The sequence below is a fragment of the Choloepus didactylus genome, chromosome 8 (genome assembly GCF_015220235.1).
Source record: "Choloepus didactylus isolate mChoDid1 chromosome 8, mChoDid1.pri, whole genome shotgun sequence".
Lineage (NCBI taxonomy): Eukaryota > Metazoa > Chordata > Mammalia > Pilosa > Megalonychidae > Choloepus > Choloepus didactylus.
The window spans coordinates 103,067,695-103,088,355 of NC_051314.1; the positions used below are offsets into that span (position 1 = coordinate 103,067,695).

At 40.9% G+C, this 20,661-nt stretch overlaps 1 protein-coding gene across 6 annotated transcripts in view; it reads left to right on the plus strand.

Moving 5' to 3' along the window:
• TMTC1 (transmembrane O-mannosyltransferase targeting cadherins 1) overlaps nucleotides 1-20,661 on the plus strand; it is a 289,639-nt gene that overhangs the window by 102,653 nt on the left and 166,325 nt on the right. For all 6 annotated transcript variants that reach the window (XR_005218412.1, XR_005218411.1, XM_037846482.1 and 3 more), the window contains exon 6: nucleotides 18,889-18,970. Coding sequence is in view for 4 of the 6 variants with exons in the window: in XM_037846482.1 (XP_037702410.1) it covers nucleotides 18,889-18,970 (82 nt within the window). In the remaining 2 variants the exon portion in view is untranslated. The remainder of the gene's footprint in view (nucleotides 1-18,888; nucleotides 18,971-20,661) is intronic.

Sequence of the window (20,661 nt, forward strand, 5' to 3'; positions counted from 1 at the left end):
AACACTTTATTATCAAGAAGCTGCAAGTTGTTGATCACAGTGGTTGTGTCTGTGCGCGCGCGTATGTGTGTGTGTGTGTGTGTGTGTGTGTGTGTGTGTGTGTGTATCCGGGCAAGAAAATGATTTTTTTCTTTGAATTTTGCAGAACTGTACCAACTTGCTCAAGGATGGCATACAGGGTGACCATCACATCCTGGTTTGCCCAGGACTTTCCCAGTTTTAACAGTGGAAGTCCCACATTCCAGGAAAAGGTTGCAGGCAAATTGGGCCCTCAGTACCTGGCAGTTCCGGCTGACAATCCAGTCTCCTAGCCAGGCCCCCTGGTACAAGCCTAAACTGCACAACAGATTTGAGTATCTGACTTCAGGATCTGAGCTGAATTAAAGGAGTATAGTAAACAAGAAGACTGTGGTACAACCAAACTAAAACTTTGTCTTTTAGGAAAATATTGTGCTCTCTTAACTTTTCTCCTTCCAGGAAGAAGGTTGCTGACAGAACTGGAGAGAGATTAAGTCCTTTTTCTATACTTATCGTACCTGAATTTCTTTACTCATTTGTTGCTTATTTGCTTCTGACCATGAAGGACAAGCCAGGAGTGTTTTAGTATTTTCAGCAGAGTCATGGTCCCTGTTCTAAGGGGCTGCTTTGGACGACTTTATATGCTGGGCACTGTGTTGAGATCTTTGCATACATCATCTCATTTAAAAACTCTAAGTGGTCTGGTAAGGTAGAAATTCTTGAGAATATTTGGCAGCTGAGGCATCTAAGACCAAGGGAGGTTAAAGGACTTGCCCCATCTCCCAGCTGGTAATTGACCACCCTGAATTCAAACCCAGGTTTCTGTGACTCCATGACCTGTGGTTGTTTGACCACTCCCACTACCCCTGTAATACTGAGGACATGATTCATTGAGAGCTTAGATGAGGGATCCTTAGGGAACACTCTGGAAACTGAGGCATCATATATACACACAATTAAAACTTTGCAAATTGTAGTATTTTAAAATTTTCTGAATGTTTACTTTGGAAAATATAAGTTAAATATAAGTAAAACTGAATAATATGACTGGAATTGGAATTTCTAGATCCTTTGGAACCTTTTCTACTTAAGCTTCTTATGTTTTTAATTGAGACTCAGATTGGAAGGAAATTAGGAGAACATTTTTAAAATTATATAGCCAAAAGAAGCATGTGTTTTAAAAATATTGTGTAAAATTTATTATTATTAATTCTTAATTTTCACAAAAGAAGCATGTTTTAAAAATATTATGTAAAATTTATTATTATTAATTCTTCCACAATATTGATAGACATTTTTTGCAAACATTAAATTCCTGACAAGTAATCTGAATTATGATTGTAATTCTTAGTTTTCTCCTTGGGAGCTTTCAATATGAATGAATATTGGAATTCAAAAATAAAACCAAATTGACTAGAGTTGAAGCCTTAAAAAATTTTCACTGGTTATTTTTAACATAATACAGACCTTTATCCTCAGTGTAAAAGATGGAGTTCCAAGTGAAATAAAACTAGAATCCCCTCAAAGCAATAGTCTTGTTGGAAAAGCGAATTTGAAAGATGTTTGCCAAGACTGTGCAAAGAATGACAGATTCTGCACTTTCTAGTCCCTTCAGCCATGACGACAGTCAACTCTCATGTCTTCAATAGAAAGCCACATTAGGGGCAGAGCTGTGGAAATGGGCTGTTCTCTGGATGAGTTCAGGCAAAGACAACGTTGCTTTTCCCCTGCATCCATGTTATTTGCCTCCCTGTAAACTGTGTTGCATTTTGTTAGGCCACCTCTGCTGCAGGGTTTTGACCACAGCTCAGCAAATGCTGCCTGCAGCCAGTGATTCATCTCAGGAGGAGCTGTGGACTGCAGGAAGCCGAGGCTGCCAAATGACCTCCTTGGCCCCTGGGTGAACTCGGCTCTTGAAACTGTGTGTTTTTGAGAGCTTCCGGATTTACTGTCTGTTTTTAGGAGAGTTGCTAGAGGCAATGGCTGTGAAAGCTGCATTAGGGAAAGTGGCTTTGTAAAGGCTTGAAGGAGAGAGACCAAAAGAGGGTGCTAACCTGTACTCATAGAGACCCCTCTCGCCAGCAGAGGTGGTCAAATCAGTGTCAGAAACTCCTAGGGAGCAGGATGGAAAGAGGCAGAGTTGTGGAGAAGCCCTGGAAACATTTCCTCCCCTCTGTCCTGCTCCTGGTACCTAAAGAGCCCTAGTGACAGGAGTGACACCAGGTAAGGACTCAGACAGCTGCTGGAGCGAGATCACTGTTGCCTATGGGTGGCTGAACAAAAGGGAGGCAGGGTCAAGATCAGTGATATGTAGGGATGTCACACTGCTGTTCTAGCTCTCAGGGTTTTGAGCTCCTAATTTAATATACTTTTATTGAAATTCTTGACATCCGATTTTGAAACACTTTCAGGAGCCCGCCGGGTACTGGAGCGAGAGCTACCTAGATTACGTTTGCAAGGAGCCTCATTGCCCAGAGGCAGGCTCTGCTCACACCAGACCCTGCACAGCTGCCTGGGGTGCGTCTTCTCTTGCCCCTTTGTATTAGTTAGGGTTCTCCTTGGAAACAGAATCAATGAGAGATGTCTCTTATTATCAAATTGTAAAAGTGACTCACGCAACTGCGGGAGCGCACGAGTCCAAATTCTGCAGAGCCGTCAACAAGCTGTCAACTCCAAGGAAGACGTCCGACGAACTCCTCGGGAAACGAACCGACAACTTTGACGAACTCCTCAGGAAACGAACCGGCAACTTTGAAGAACTCAGGAAACGAACCGACAACTTTGACGAACTCCTCAGGAAACGAACTGGCAACTTCGACGAGCTCCCCAGGAAAAGCTTCACTGAGCAGCTGAAGAAGAAGTGAAGGTTCTCTAACTGTCCGGCTTATAAGCCTCCAACTGATCACCCGGACCAAATCCAGCCAATTGCATTCTCTCACTGTGGAAGCACGCCCCTTGATGAATCATCAGTCAGCTGCAGTCAATTGACTGATGATCCGACAAACCAACCAGCCTCAAATAGCCTCACAGGAATCGTCAGGCCAGTGCCCGCTTGACCAGACAGCTAGGCCACCTAGCCAAGTTGACACATGAACCCAACCATCACAGTCCACCCCTTGTCAACTTGGCAGTCGTACACATCACCTAAAACCATATCTTCAAAATGAACGTTACAGCTTATGCCATATGATAAGGGGATAAGACAGAGAAGAAAGCAAAAATATTTTCTTCACAGACAAATACAAACATAATCATCACAAAACGAGGAGGAAATATTCATATCATCATAGTCCTCGTTTCTGTAACTGGTCACGTGGCCGTAGTTCATATTTATCATGACCTTCTTCCACTACCCATTCCATGTTCCCTTTACCCTCAGCAAGCACTTCAGCTGGCCATGGTTCTTTGCCTGGTGGGGTGACCCAAACCTTCATTCCTGAAGTTTCTTGGCCATTGGTAGTCCTGCCTGGATTGGGTTGTTGCAGTTTTCCATTGACTTGAATCACGGGGCATGGTAGTACTAAGAGACGCCCCAGGGGATCTCCTGTATGCCAGGAAAACTCTTCTTTACTTCCATTGTGTAGTTGCAGTGCTATTTCCCCTTGATAGTCAGGATCAATCACCCCAGCCAGTACAGTAATCCCCTTACTTGCCTGTTGATTCAGAGGCATAAGAAGCCCAAAGTGGCCAGGTGGCAGCCTTAACTTCCAGTTCAATGGGATTATTGTTGTGTTTCCTGGTGGAAGCACTCCTCCTTTTGGAACCAAGACCTGTAGACCAGCAGAGCTTAAACTTGCAGGGACAGGAAGCAAAAATTTCCCTAGTGGATCACTAGGAGTGATAGTGAGTGGTGCTACTCCTGTTTCCACCCCTTGATTCCTGGACCCATGAATCCTGGCTATGGGAGAAACAGCACCATAGAGTGGACGCTGATTCAGAGCATACACAGCCTCCTGGAGAACACTGCCCCAGCCCTGCAAGGTATTGCCACCTAGTTGGCGCCGTAATTGAGTCTTCAATAGGCCATTCCACCGTTCTATCAACCCAGCTGCTTCTGGATGATGGGGAACATGGTAAGACCACAGAATTCCATGAGCATGTGCCCATCCCCTCACTTCATTTGCTGTGAAGTGGGTTCCTTGGTCCGAAGCAATGCTGTGTGGAATACCATGACGGTGGATGAGGCATTCTGTAAGTCCACGTATTGTAGTTTTGGCAGAAGCATGTCGTGCAGGGAAGGCAAACCCATATCCAGAGTATGTGTCTATTCCAGTAAGAACAAATCGCTGCCCTTTCCATGATGGAAGTGGTCCGATGTAATCAACCTGCCACCAGGTAGCAGGCTGATCACCCCGAGGAATGGTGCCATATCGGGGACTGAGTGTGGGTCTTTGCTGCTGGCAAATTGGACACTCAGCAGTGGCTGTGGCCAGGTCAGCCTTGGTGAGTGGAAGTCCATGTTGCTGAGCCCATGCATAACCTCCATCCCTACCACCATGACCACTTTGTTCATGAGCCCATTGGGCAATGACAGGAGTTGCTGGGGAAAGAGGCTGATTGGTATCCACCAAACGGGTCATTTTATCCACTTGGTTATTAAAACCTTCTTCTGCTGAAGTCACCCTCTGGTGAGCATTCACATGGGACACAAATATCTTCATGTTGTTTGCCCACTCAGAAAGGTCTATCCACATACCCCTTCCCCAGACTTCTTTGTCACCAATCTTCCAATCATGTTCCTTCCAAGTCCCTGACCATCCAGCCAAACCATTAGCAACAGCCCAGGAATCAGTATACAGACGCACCTCTGGCCAGTTCTCTTTCCAAGCAAAGTGAACAACCAGGTGCACTGCTCGAAGTTCTGCCCACTGGGAGGATTTCCCCTCACCACTGTCCTTCAGGGATATCCCAGAAAGGGGCTGCAGTGCTGCAGCTGTCCACTTTCGGGTGGTACCTGCATATCGTGCAGAACCATCTGTAAACCAGGCCCGAGTCTTCTCTTCCTCAGTCAACTGACTGTAAGGAACTCCCCAAGATGCCATAGCTGTGGGCTGGGCAAGAGAAGGTAAGGTGGAAGGAGTGGGGGCCATGGGCATTTGGGCCACTTCCTCATGTAACTTACTTGTACCTTCAGGACCTGCTCGAGCTCTATCTCGTATATACCATTTCCATTTTATGATGGAGTGCTGCTGTGCACGCCCAACTTTATGGCTTGGTGGGTCAGATAACACCCAGCTCATGATAGGTAACTCAGGTCTCATGGTAACTTGGTGGCCCATGGTTAAGCGTTCTGTCTCTACTAAGGCCCAGTAGCAGGCCAACAGTTGTTTCTCAAATGGAGAGTAGTTGTCTGCAGAGGATGGTAAAGCTTTACTCCAAAATCCTAAGGGCCTGCATTGTGATTCTCCTATAGGAGCCTGCCAAAGGCTCCAAACAGCATCTCTATTTGCCACTGACACTTCCAGCACCATTGGATCAGCTGGATCATATGGTCCAAGTGGCAGAGCAGCTTGCACAGCAGCCTGGACCTGTTGCAGAGCCTCATCTTGCTCCAGTCCCCACTCAAAACTAGAAGCTTTTCTAGTCACTCGGTAAATGGGCCGGAGTAGCACACCTAAATGAGGAATATGTTGTCTCCAAAACCCAAAGAGGCCAACTAAACGTTGTGCCTCTTTTTTGGTTGTAGGAGGGGCCAGATGCAGCAGCTTATCCTTCACCTTAGAAGGAATATCTCGACAGGCCCCACACCACTGAACACCTAGAAATTTTACTGAGGTGGAAGGGCCTTGTATTTTTGTTGGATTTATCTCCCATCCTCTGCCACGCAAATACCTTACCAACAAATCTAGAGTAGTTGCTACTTCTTGCTCACTAGGTCCAATCAACATGATATCATCAATATAATGGACCAGTGTGATGTCTTGTGGGAGGGAGAAATGATCAAGATCCCTGCGGACAATATTATGACATAGGGCTGGAGAGTTGATATAACCCTGAGGTAGCACGGTGAATGTAAACTGCTGGCCTTGCCAGCTAAATGCAAACTGTTTCTGGTGGTCCTTGCTGACAGCAATTGAGAAAAAAGCATTTGCCAGATCAATAGCTGCATACCAGGTACCAGGGGATGTGTTGATTTGCTCAAGCAATGATACCACATCTGGGACAGCAGCTGCAATTGGAGTCACCACCTGGTTAAGCTTACGATAATCCACAGTCATCCTCCAAGACCCATCTGTTTTCTGCACAGGCCAAATAGGAGAGTTGAATGGGGATGTGGTGGGAATCACCACCCCTGCATCCTTCAAGTCCTTAAGAGTGGCATGAATCTCTGCAATCCCTCCAGGAATCCGGTATTGCTTCTGGTTCACTACTTTGCTAGGCAGAGGCAGCTCTAGTGGCTTCCACTTGGCCTTTCCCACCATAATAGCCCTCACTCCAGGAGTCAGGGAACCAATGTGAGGATTCTGCCAGTTGCTGAGTATGTCTATTCCAATTATGCATTCCGGCACTGGGGAAATAACCACAGAATGGGTCCAGGGACCCACTGGACCCACTGTGAGACGGACCTGGGCTAAAACTCCATCAATCATCTGACCTCCATAAGCCCCAACTCTGACTGGTGGACCAGAGTGACGTTTTGGGTCTCCGGGAATTAATGTCACTTCTGACCCAGTGTCTAATAATCCACGAAATATCTGATCATTTCCTTTTCCCCAATGCACAGTCACCCTGGTAAAAGGCCGTAGGTCCCCCTGGGGAAGGCTGGGAGGAAGATTAACAGTGTAAATTTTTGGCAGTGTGACAGGGTCCTTCTCCAAGGGTACCCGGCCTTCCCTTCATTCAAGAGGCTCTGGATCTGTAAACTGTCTCAAGTCTGGGAATTGATTAAGGGGCCGTGACTCTCTGTTTTTGTAATTCAAGGGAGATTTTTGTTCACGTGGCCTAGAATTCTTCTGCTTATATAGTTCAAACAAGAATTTAGTCGATTGCCCATCTATTTTACTACTTGGTACTCCATGATCCACTAGCCAACGCCATAAGTCTCTGCGAGTCATATTATTTTGATTGCTACTTTGAGCCTGTTTTACATTATGGTAGCCCTGTCCACCTTGTCTGTGGCGATTAACTGCAGCCACTTGGCTTCTGCTGACTCGGGACCCGATTATCCCCATTGTGTTTAAGGATTCCAGCTCAGTGACAGCAGTTCCTACAGTAATATCTGACCTACAGAGAAGGGCGACTACAGAGCTCTTCAGGGATGATGGAGCTAGTTTCACAAATTTATTCCTTACAGTCCTGGTAAAAGGTGTGTCCTCTGGACATTCCAGGACTGTGTGAGCAGGTTTTCCATGATAAATCCACTCTAACATTCCAATCTCTCTAAGCCTTTGAATCCCCTCCTCCACATTATACCAGGGCAGTTCTGGCATTTCAACTTCTGGTAATGCCGGCCACCTTTTGATCCATGTTTCAGCCAGCCACCCAAACAAACTGTTAACACCCTTTCTAACCCCTCGAGCTACAACATTGAATGCAGAATCTCTGCTTAGTGGGCCCATATCAGTAAATTCAGCCTGATCCAACCTTATATTCCTTCCACCATTATCCCACACTCTCAATATCCATTCCCACACATATTCCCCTGGTTTCTGTCTGTATAAGTTGGAAAACTCATACAGTTCTTTTGGAGTATAGCGTACTTCCTCATGGGTCACACTTTGTACCTCACCCTTTGGGGCTTGTTGGGACTTGAGCCTAGTTATAGGTCTTGAAGCAAAAACTGGTGGTGGGGGTGGGTCATGAAAAGAGTTAGAATTATCTCTCAAGCCATTCACCTCAGGGCACTCTGTTGCATTTTCATCTCTTAAAACAGGATTAGTCTCTCCAGACGAAAGAGTGAGGGCTGCTTCCTCAGGGGAGGTGATTACAAGATTAGCAGGCATTGAAGGGTCAATCTCCTTAGGTGGGAGTTGCGTGGCAGGCTCCTTAGGGCAGACTGGAGGCAGAGAAGCTGTTTCCCCAGGACAGCCCTCTACAGGTAAATCTAACAATGACCCAGCAGAATCCAGGGTTCCAATGTCCTCACTGTCATTATTATCAATCCATATGTCTCCATCCCAAGTTTCTGGGTCCCATTCTTTTCCAATCAATGCCTTTACTTTAACAGCAGACACCCTGAGAGGTTGAGATTTTAGTTTACGCTGTAAATGTGCTACTCGCACAATAAGAGACTGCGTCTGATTTTCTGAAACCTCCAGTCTGCGGGCACAGGAAATAAGATTTTCTTTCAGGGCACAGATGGAACTCTTTACATCTGTCATACGGCATTCAAGTTTTGAATTTGAAGCCTTTAGCTCATCCCTTTCTCTTACAACTGTATCCAAAGTATCTAAGAGCAGCCAGCCAACATCATTATACCTCTTAATACTGCAAAACTCTGTGAAAGTGTCGAAAACGCTGTCACCCAGAGCCTCGCTTCGTACTAGAGCACAATTAGGAGAATCAAATGGTGCTATTTTGCGTATTTCCTTTGCCAACTCCTGCCATGGACTCTTAGTACCCTCTTGATTATTGGAAATAGAGTCATTAGTGCCTCTGAATCTAATCAGAGTAGAAAACAAGTTGTAAAAGCCCATTTTAAGATTCCGTTTCTCAAGAACCACTTCCGGTACCAAGTTGTATTAGTTAGGGTTCTCCTTGGAAACAGAATCAATGAGAGATGTCTCTTATTATCAAATTGTAAAAGTGACTCACGCAACTGCGGGAGCGCACGAGTCCAAATTCTGCAGAGCCGTCAACAAGCTGTCAACTCCAAGGAAGACGTCCGACGAACTCCTCGGGAAACGAACCAACAACTTTGACGAACTCCTCAGGAAACGAACCGGCAACTTTGAAGAACTCAGGAAACGAACCGACAACTTTGACGAACTCCTCAGGAAACGAACTGGCAACTTCGACGAGCTCCCCAGGAAAAGCTTCACTGAGCAGCTGAAGAAGAAGTGAAGGTTCTCTAACTGTCCGGCTTATAAGCCTCCAACTGATCACCCGGACCAAATCCAGCCAATTGCATTCTCTCACTGTGGAAGCACGCCCCTTGATGAATCATCAGTCAGCTGCAGTCAATTGACTGATGATCCGACAAACCAACCAGCCTCAAATAGCCTCACAGGAATCGTCAGGCCAGTGCCCGCTTGACCAGACAGCTAGGCCACCTAGCCAAGTTGACACATGAACCCAACCATCACACCCTTCTTGCCACCTCTTTCCTTCCCCTGTTCTTCCCTCATCTCTGTCCCTCCAAATCCAGGTCAAGTCTCATCTCTTCCCTGCAGCTTCCTTTCCTTTTTCAGCCCATGTTGATTTTTCCCTTCTGTGGACTACTTCAGTTCTTTTCATGTGTCCCTCTCTTCAGGGCAGTGCCTTAACAGAAATGCCATGTGGTACAACAATGCGAGTTTGTCCTCAGGAACCAGACTGCATAGGTTCAAATCCTAGTTCTGCTACTTACTGGTCATGTGACACTGGTAAGTTAGTTCACCTCTCTGTGCCTCAGTTTTCTCTTCTATAAAATGGGGATAGCAATAGCACCTGCTTTATAGTGCTTGTGGGTTTTTTTGGTGGGGCAATGAGTATTTAAAGAGTTAATACACGCGTTTAGAACAGTTTTTGGCCACAATGTGCGCTCAATAAATGTTACCTCTTATTTAAATGTTTAATGTATGCATTTTTTCCTTTCATGTGTTGTCTCAAGGATCTAACTAAGTGCCCAATATTTGCCTATCACATTGGATATTCTTCTCAAGTAGCTTCTCAGTTTTTGTAGTCAAGTTGTAGCAGCCTTTTTATTAATTTCTTAAACTGATCAAGTATATCCTGGTATCCTGGATCATCTTTTTTTTTTTTTTTTTTACATAGCATATGTTATGTCCACAATAATCCATCCATATCTCACATTATCATCACTTAGTTGTACAATCCTCATCACTCTCCATTTTAAACAATTCTCATGATCCAAAACACCTTGTAGCTCTTTTCAGCCCTAAATTATTTGTTCCTAGTATTTGTATAGTACTAGTATAGTGTTCCTATTAATTATAGTCCCTAGTATGCAATAGGTAGATTTTCCCCATTCTGTTGTCTACACATATATCCTGAAAAGAGATTAAAAACTGATTGTGGTATCATTGGCTGTTTTTTATTTTTTTCTTAGTGCGAAAGCTTGCATGTATACCTGCGTGAACATGTGTTCTGAGTGGCAGTGATTTCATTTGCTTGGATTCCTTAGAGTCTCTGGTGTGCAACAAATTTGGACAGATGGAAATAAGGGAAAAGACAGCAACTTCTGTCTTTACAGTGTTGTCAGGGAGGAGACCACGTGTTGCAGCTAAAAGCCATTGAACTGGGCATCAGAAGACTCCATTCTGGTCTAGGATCCACTGCTCATTAGCTCTGGATGTGAAAATGAGGAAAGCACTCTCTGTTCTGCCAACCCCTTAAGGATCTTTCAAGGATTAAATGGCAGCATGCGTTGAAAAGCCCTTTGATACTTATAAAATGACATACAAACACATACTTTGTATCCTCTGGTAAAGCATTCTTATTCTGGCAAATTAAATATTCTAATTAACTTTTTATATATACCAAATTAATGACCAAGTAACAAAAGATTGAAGTACATTTAGAAAATACTAAATTTGTAAATCATACTGCTAAGTGTAACACATGCTTTTCTCACTTATCCTTACTCACCATTATGGGCTCTCCACCTACTTATACTAGAACCTCTCGTCTCTTTCTGAATATGATATTTCTGAAACTTCCAAAATAACTGCTACCTCCTACCATTTTCCCATCTTTCCTGCTCTGGCTCCCTTCACTGATGTCTTGGTCAGTCCTTGCCTCCAACCCTCCCACTGCCAAGCCTGTTGCTCTTTGTCGGGACCCCAGAGTGGGCACCATTCGAATATCCTGCAGTGCTGATTCTGCTCTGCCAGAAATCAGATCTTGCCATCACTCTGCCTAAAATCTTTCGCTGGCTCCTCATTGCCATTGAAATAAAGTCCAATCTCCACAATGGGCCGTGCAGGCCCTTTGTGATCTAGCCCCTGCCTGTCTCTGCAGCCTCATTGCTCACCACTCTGCCAGTAGTTGGTCCTCTAGCCATCATGAACTTCCTTCACTTCCTCCATCAGGTTCTCATCCCTAGGCCTCAGCGTAAATGCTGTTTGGTCTCGTTCCTTCTTGCCTTATCTAATTCACTTCTCATCTTCCTCAGGTGTCAGCTTCATTGTCATTCTTTCGGGCATCCTTAACTGTCTCACTTTTCATTTTGCTTGCCACTTCTCCCTGTGGGGCTGGCTGGTAGGTTGTCTCATGGTGCAGTGACACCCTCCCAGCTGCGTCCACCCTATCCCTCTGGTCATCTTCTCCTCTTGGAGTTCCCAAACAGGCCCATTGTACATGGAGCTTGTGTTTTGCCTGGCAGTAACTACTATATACATTAACCTTTTAAAGGATACTTTTTAAAATACCCTTCAAGAATTCTGCACTGCCTCATTCATTCATTTGTTTGAAAAACCTTTACTGCAGACCTGTTCTAACTGGTGGAGCTATCAAAGATGAACTTTATCATTTTTAATTAAACAGAAGTCATTGTGTTATAAATGTGCAGAAAAGCCATTTAATAAAAAAAATCTATGTGGAAAGCCTTCTAGATTAACCAGCTCTATTTTTCTTTTGTGCTGTGTAAAGTAGTTCATGAAGACGCAGGATTTTGATTTGGGTCTCACCTTTGCCACTCGCCAGTTGTGGTATCTTAAATAAGTACCTCAGCCTCATTTGCAAGATGGGGAAGAGTATTGACTCAGAGGACTGGTATAAGAATTAAATGAAATTAAAAAGATAAAAGTGTTTAGCACCGTGATTGGCACATATTAAATGCATCAAGTTAATTACTCCTATTATTAATAAAATGAAACTTTCCTGAGACTGTTAATGACAGATATGGGTGATATCATCAAAACTGAATTTTTTTATTACCTGTAGAGGGAATAAAAATCAGGGCCTCTTTCTAAGGTAATTGTAGAAGAAATATAAATGGGGGCCTCTGACTAACTAAATAAAGCTTAAACTTGTTGATCTTTGACACTGAAGAACTGAGAGATCTTTTGCAAATCAGTTAACATCTCTAGGCTTGATATTTTTTTCTTACCTGTAAAATACCTGAGCTGTTTTGATCCTTTCCACTTTGAACTTTGATTTTCAGAATGACTAACAAAACTGAATTATATTCTCTTAGGCCTGTCCTGTCTATATTTCCACCTAGGTGTGATAATGTAAGTAAATATTCTTTGTAAGTAGCCTGCTGAGTTGAGTTGAACATTTCTGAAAGAAAAATTTACCACAGCCTTAGAATGGGATATGGAAAGTCAACATGGGGAGGAATTTAACAAAAAGAAATCATGACATAGAAAACAGATAGCAAATGGCAACCTAACTCATTCCTTATCAGTAATTACATTACGTGTAAATCAGTTAAAAGGCAGAGATTGGCAGAACAGATTAAGGAAACCATGAGTCAACCGTTGCTGTGTATAAGAGACTCACTTTAGAACCAAAGACACAAATGTGATGACAGTGAAAGAATGAAAAAAGATATTTCATGTACACACTAACCAAAAGAGAACTGGAGTGGCCATACTAATACCAGACAAGTTAGACCTTAAGGCAAAAATCGCTATAAGAGGTAAAGAAGGACATTATGTGTTGATAAAAGGGTCATTCCATCAAGAAGATACAACAATTATGAACGTACCTATCAGCAGACTCTCAACATATATGAAGCCAAAATGATAGTTGGAGGGGAAAATAACAGTCGTATCTGGAGACTTCAACACCCCAAATTTCTGTTGGATAGAACTAAACAAAAGATAAAGCAAGAAGTAGAAAATGTGAATAACATACAAAGCAGCTGGATCTAACATAGAATGCTCCATCCAGCCACAGCAGAATACACATTCTTCTCAAGTACACATTCTTCTCAAGCCCATGTTAGGCCACAAAATGTGTCAATAAATTTTAAAAGATTGAAATCATACAAGGTATTTTCTCTGACTGCAATGGAATGAAATTAGAACTCAATAGAAGGAAAATTAACAAATATGTGGAAGTTAAAATATACTCTTAAGCAGTGCATCAAAGAAGTTTGTAAATGCTGGCAGGTTAATGGAAATGAAAACAAAACATACCCAAACTAATGGAATGTAGCAAAAGCAATGCTCAGGGAAATTTGTAGCTATGCCTGTGTTAAAGAAGACTGATCTCAAATCAGTAACCTGACTTTCCACCTTGATGAACTAGAAAAAGAAGAGCAAATCCAAAGCCAGCATAAGGAAGGAAATAAAGTTTAGAGTGGAGATAAGTGAAATAGAAAAACAGAATCAATGAAACCAAAAATTAATTCTTTGAAAAGATCCACAAAATTGGCAAACTTTTAGCTAGGCTGACTAAGAACAAAAGAACACCCAAATTACTAAAATCAGCAATAAAATAGGAACATTACTACCAACATTGACAAGAATAAAAAAGGATATAGAGAATACTATGAACAATTGTATGCCATCAAATTAGATGAAATGGATAAAGTTCTGGAAACAAACTGCTAAAACTGGCACAAGAATTAGAAAATTTGAATAGGTCTATAATATAATCTAAAACCTCCCAACAACATAAAAGTCCAGGACCAGATGGCTTCACTGGTCAAACGATCATAAAAAACATCAGTCTTTCTCAAACTCTGCTAAAAGACAGAGAAGAATGTGCTTCCTAACTTGTTCTTTAAGGCCCATGTTACCCTAATACCCACAACAGCACCAGAAAGGAGAGCTACAGACCAGTGTCCCTAACAAGTATACATTCAAAAATCCTTAAAAAATGCCAGGAAACTCAATCCAGCAGCATATTAAAAGGATTATTATATACCATGACTAAGGAATTCCAATCTGAAATAAATATACCCAGGAGAATTAAAGAGAAAGTTGTGAAAAAATATTTATAGCAGCAGTTTTCACAATAGCCAGAAAGTGGAAACAACCAAGATATCCATTAACCAGCGGTTGGATAAACAAAATATGGTATATCCATACAAAGGGATACTATTCTGCCATAAATAGGAATGATTTACTGACACATGCTACAACATTGGTACCATGGAAACATCATGTTATATGAAAGAAACTAGCTACAAAAGGCCACACATTGTATGGTTCTGTTTATATGACCTAAACAGAATAGGCAAATCCATAGCCACTAAAAGCAGTTTAGTGGTTATCTGGGGCTGGGGAAAGGGGTAATGGGGTGTGACTACTACATGGGTATGGGGTTTCTTTTTGGGGTGATGAAAATGTCTGCAATTAGAGAATAATGGTTGTATAACATTGAGAATGTGCTGGAAGTCACTGAATTATACACTTTAAAATAGTTAAATTAGTGAATTTTATGTTATGTGAATTTGCCTCAATAAAAAGAAATTATTTCTTCTCAAAAAAAAAAAAAGGTCAATTTGGGTTTTTCAGTAGGTAGCTCTGAGAAATTCCTCAGTGTCTTCTTAGAAACGCTAACTCCTCTTCAGAATCTGTATTTTAATATTATAGTAGACATCAAAAGTTGTTCTTCCTTCTGTAGAAAACCTTCGGTTATTAAGATTCTGATGAAACACTTTATTATGGGTTCAGAGAATGCACATTAAAGAGAAAACCTGTAGACACTTAAATTTCTTCTATTGTTTTCTTACATTTATAATCTTTTCTAATGGGAGCTCTGTCTCACTTTGGTTGACTGGGAAATCTTTTTTCTTCTGTTTCCAAGAGAAGCAGAATTTCTGAATTTGTATTCTAAAAAGCTCTGAATTCAAATTATTTTTTTCAGAGTATGTGATTTCATCTCCTTTATTATGTGAAAAGAGCAAGGAAAATTAAATTAACCTGACTGATATTCTAGAACATATTATATATAAAACCTATATTTATTGGCATAATGTTCAATAGTAACAACTCATGGTGTCTGAAATGTTTGTCACTGGAGTCAGTATTTAAGCACAAACTTTCAGGTGTTTATAAATTCTGTGAAGAGATGAAAAGTCTGATATAATATTTTCATTTAAACCATCAGAATTTAAAGTAAAGACAATTGTTCCATCCAAGTGGTTTTCCTCCTGCAACCTATCTGCATCCCAAACTGTGAACATTCTTATTTGGTACCCTGGTCTAACATTGAAAGGTAAAGGAGAATACCAAATAATAATCATAAGAAGAAGAAAAAGAAAAAGGAAAAGGAAAAGGAAAAAAAAGGAAAAGATTTGAGTGGAGGGTGGGAAAATATATATTTTTAAATTCTGTTCAGTTCAATAAGCATTTACTAATCATCTTGCTATGTGTATCAGTTACCTATGTTAACACAATTCTGTGTTAAAGAACTTCAGTTACTGAAAACAGTAAGTGTTTGTTTAGTTTCCAAGGTTATGGCTTGGTTGGTGATTCTGGCCTCAGCTGAGACCTCAGCAGGATTTGAGGACTGAGTAACTAGGGAGGGTGAACTTCAGGAATAAGTCACCTTTGACTCAAGATTTAATTTGATATACTGAGAAGGCTGATATCAGTACTCAGATAATTTGAATTGTGGGGAGCAAAAGTTAGAGAATTTATTTTGGATAACGTGATTTTTTTTGCTTTGATTAATCTAAAATCAGTTGAAGTTGTAAAAATGCAATTTGACAGTGCCGGTTCCCCAAATTAGTGTTAAAATATTTTTTCATGTGCTTCTGAAAATTATGAAGAGTCTACTCAAAGTGGGGGATCGACTAATATTTGCTTTCCTCTAATCGTTTGGCATTCCTTTTTTGAAGCACAGTAGGTTTCTTCATATTTTTCTTCAGTTATCATTTTATGATGTCAGCAGTAGCTGAGAACGTCCAAGAATGACAATGTGTTCGACCTAAAAAGGATCCTGAAATGATTTACTCCAACTCCCTCATTGATAAAGGAAGGAAGAGAAGCTCCTACAGATTTGCTCCAAGTCATGCAATAAATTAGACTGAAGCTCAAGAATAGAACTGTGGACATTTGGTTCCCATTCTAGAGGTCTCCCCAGTGATTTGATTTTGTTGTTAACATACAATCTAGTTTTGCAGGGAAAACAATGGATGAACCTGACTGATATCAGTGATAGCATTTGCTTAGTGTCTTATGTTTGTAAATCACTTTCAGGTACTTTTTCTTAAGAAATGAATAGCTGAGAGATTCAGATATAATAATTATCATTTCTAGTTCTTTGCTTTTGTCCTCATGGATGAAATCATGTTCTTCCTCATGGAATTGTTGTAAGTGGTAATTAAATTACTACATTTAAATCATATTGGTGACTGGCACTATTAATTGTTTACTATTATTGTGATTGTTATTGTTATCTGCTGTTAGGTTCTAGTTCACAGACGATATATAATGGTCTGATAAGGAATATTCCACTGTCCAATTTTGTTGTGGGTAGGGTAAAGAGAGGGATGCAGAGAATTTAGCCCTTGAAATGTTCCCTGAATAACTTTGGAATCTTAGCTTCTGACCTTTTTTTAAAAATTTTTTACCAAAAAACAGGGCCGTGTCATTTTGGCTTATTTTCTTATATACTACTAGCCAACAGCTAGAAATAGAAATCTTGAGAAGAGGTCATTTATTCAGCTACTGCTCTGCCTACTATCCTAGACTTTTCATTGCTACAGGAAGCTAAATTTTGAAAGTAAATAACTTGGTGCCTTTAGTTTAACTTCTTGAGGAAATGGAATTTATTTTGTAGGAGGAATTTATAAACAGGGGAACACTTTATAATATAATTTGCTGAAATAACCATCATAGTGGGCTTTCAGTGAAACAAAATATAGGGAGTTTATCGAATATATTTACAAAACATAGGAAGTTTAACATTGAAAAAAATCTTAAATTCTGTGACTTGTTGTTCCACAGAAAGGAAAACCACTTCTATTTTTTTCCTCTATGTTAAAATAAACAAGAGAGGTAACTTGAGAAATGGAGCTTCCAAAATAGACCAACTCAAGAAGCACTTTTTCATTCAAACGTTATTTCAACTCCAGCCCTCTCCAGCACCCTTTCCTTCCACTGTCAGTCCTCTTTTCTTCCTGCTGCCATCAATCTTACATCCTTTAAAGCAAGAGAAGAAATTTCCAGGGTTGGTCGTTGAGTTGGCCTGAAAATGATAGTCACAGTAGAGGCAGAGCTGAGAGAAGGATGCCTTGGTAGGACTTTTACCTTATGGGGATCACAGACCTCTTTGAAACTAAAGATCAAAGAAAAAGATGCTGTCTCAAAAAGATACACCGAAGCAAACATGCACAAAATTTTGCTTATGATTTCAGGAAGTAATGGACTCTCTTAAGTCCATTTTGAGACAGTAGCTGTGCACCTGAGTTTTGAGAGCTGACGGTATCCCTAGCCTTCCTCCGTGACAAGCTCTCCACTGAGAGCTGAAGGAGAAGAAAGTGATTTAGATGTAGTATTAGGATTGGATCCAGTTCAGAGCTTGCTGAAAGCTGACTCGAGTGTTTTCCGGGCTCGCCTCATTTTCTCCACTTATTAAATAGTTGGGTGGGCAGAGCTTCTGAGCATGTATCACTTTCACAGCTGTTTATGAACCACAAAGAGGAGCGGGAGGGAGAAGGGAACAGAAGGAAGAGAAGGCAGGCTCCTTTCAGAGCCATTTGAACACATTCAGCCGTTACAGAACACATTTTGTAAGCCAATCAAGGTCAAAGTGTGTGTGAGGTACTAACCCACTCTGGTAACTTCAGGCCTTACAAAAGGATTTCTCTCCTTTAAAGACCATTCCCATTCACATGCAAATTTTTAGAGATGCTGGGGAGAGATCCTTTGAGGAAAAACTGGATTAAAAAGAAGAAAAGAAAAGAAAAAAGGTAGAGGAAATAAGGATGATGTGGGAAGTGCTTCCTGGGTTTTGTGATTTGGTTCACCTTTTTTTTCTCCTTTCTTTTACTTTAACATGTAGATCTTTGCAGGTAGGTGAAAATGAATTGCTTTAGGTTTTCTCTTGGGGTTTGTTGATTCCTGTGCTTGCTTCCTTGCCATTGTCTTAATTAAGTCAGCCAATCACATGTCTTCCACATGGATATCCTGTGCTCCCTCTTTGTGCGTGTGAGTGAGCTGTGGCAGAGGCAGAGTCCACACAGGGCTCCTGTCCCTCTGGAAGATGTCATTCTTGTAACCTAGTTTGGTTCTAAAGGATATAGCCGGTCAGAAAATAAAAACATTGTGGGCAAGCTCTGCTACCACCACTCATGCTCACAAGGTTGTTATTTTAGGAAAAATTACTTAACTTCACGTGACTTAGTTTTCCTATTTGTGAGATATTTTGTGAGCCTGTCGCCCCCCTCAAATTATATTAAATGGGTAAATAAACCCTTTTTTATTTAAGATCACCCCTATGACCAGCATAACCAAACAGTTGCCAAGTGCCTGGGTTATTTGGGACCAGCTGGGATGGTAATGTTTATAGCTATGGTAGCTCCTGTTCCATATATTATCTCATTTATTCCTTACAAGTGACCTACTGTTACATTCCCTATTTTATAAGTTAGAAAAACAGAGGTGCAGAGAGGTTTAGAAACTTTCACAAGGCTACCCAGGTAGTAAGTGACTGAGGGAGGCAATTGAAACCCAGGTGGTGCTCTCAGGCTCAGTCCTTTGCAGCCTTTTTCAGGGCTACCGTACATCCGTGTTGGAAGGAGAATGGTAGGTGTAGCACACTCTTATACTAAATTAAGAATTTTTTTCTTCTTTATTGTTTCAGATATCTGACAACAAGTAGCAATAGAAACTTCCTGCTTACCATGAGGCCTTTTTTAAAAAGGGCTGTTTTGGTCATCAGTTATGTAAGTACATATATATTTTTGAAATATCTGATAGGGAATGTTTTACTTTACCTTGGTTCAAGAGACATGATTCAGGTGAACAAAAACATTAATAGATTTGAATAAATTGATCTTAGTTGCTCAAATTGATCAAAGAGATTAGATGTGATAAATGTTGCAAGGATTGAAAGGAATATATGGAAGCATCTAGGTATATATGAACTTACTGACACAAACAGTATGAAGTGCAGTATATTACAAGTCCATTTTAAGGTGCTGATGCTGAAGTGGTCTCAGGAGAGGAGGCAACACAAACCTGGTTGTCTCAGACACCTACTGCTGCATAACAAACCACCTCAGACTGCAGTGACTTTAACTAACAACCACCATTTATTCGCCCTGTTACTCTAGTTTGGGCAGCAGTCAGGTGGATGATTCTCCGTCATTGTTGTTGTCAGGGTTACTCAAGTAGGTCATTCAGCTGTCAGCCGGGCTAGGTTACCTTGGTTTTGCTCCACCTGGTCTCTCTGTGATACCTCATCCTCTAGGGCCTCTCTGTGTGGTGCCTAGCTCTAGCAAGATAACCAGGACTTCTGCCCAGCACAGCAGCTGGGTTCTAAAAGAACGAACCAAAGGTTGTAAGACCTCTCAGGGGTTAGGCCTAGATCTGACTTACAAAGGTACCTTCTGTACCTTCCACAAAGCAAGTCACAGCACCAACCGAGATTTAAGGAGAGGGGAAATTTTTTGATAGAGCATAATATGCATACCAAGAGGGTAGGAATTATTGATAGCCAATTTTGGTGACTATCACATTAATTATCCTCTTACATTTTTGGATGTTCCTATTCAAAGAGATTTGTAGGCTGGTATATTATGATGTTGCTTTTTCTCATAAGTTTCCTATCAAAATGTATAAGTTTTGATGGAAAACTTATAAAAATGTCTTTAGTTGCAATGTTAAAAATGTGATAATTTTTCAACACTAAAATTCATTTATGGAAGAAGATGGACATGCAAAAACAGAATGAAGTGGAGATCTTTGGACATTTTCAGCAAAAGAACCAAGAACATTTCTCTAAAGAATTCGCCAATGTTTTTGCATAAAGTTGAGTCCAGTCTACACTTGTTGCAGAAGTGATTTATTTTCTTGCATGTAATTTCTTGCATGTTTGGGAATGCAAGTAATTTAACATTATTGCTCTGATAAAAGTTATGACTAACATTTTCCTTTTTTTTGATTATAAAATTTACTCTCAAAGCCCCTTTTATTATTTTTCTACATAATTGTTCTGTTTTTTCAATTAACAGAGTTTCGGTTTTTTTTTTCCTCTTCAGAATATTTTCAGAGAGTTCATATTTCAGGATACTTTCCCTTTACTTTTGTGGTTGACATTACCATTGTAATATCTTTAAGAATTTAAATTCAGTTTATAAATTTTCCCACAACTTTGATTCAGCCTAGGGCAGACCATTGTGTGAGTGAAGAAATTAAGATGATCTTGAATTGCTCCTGGGCTTTATTTACTGACGATCTGCCCTTGGCTGACACCATACATTCATTGTAGGTTTTTGGACAAGGCAATCATGAACTAAGTCTAGAATATTCATTTTTTTAAAAAAAATCTGCTTTAACTTTCCCAAACCATAATCCTTTAGCTTTTGTTCAAGCACAGATTTCCTTCTGGTTATGGCAGGAACAGTTAAAAGCT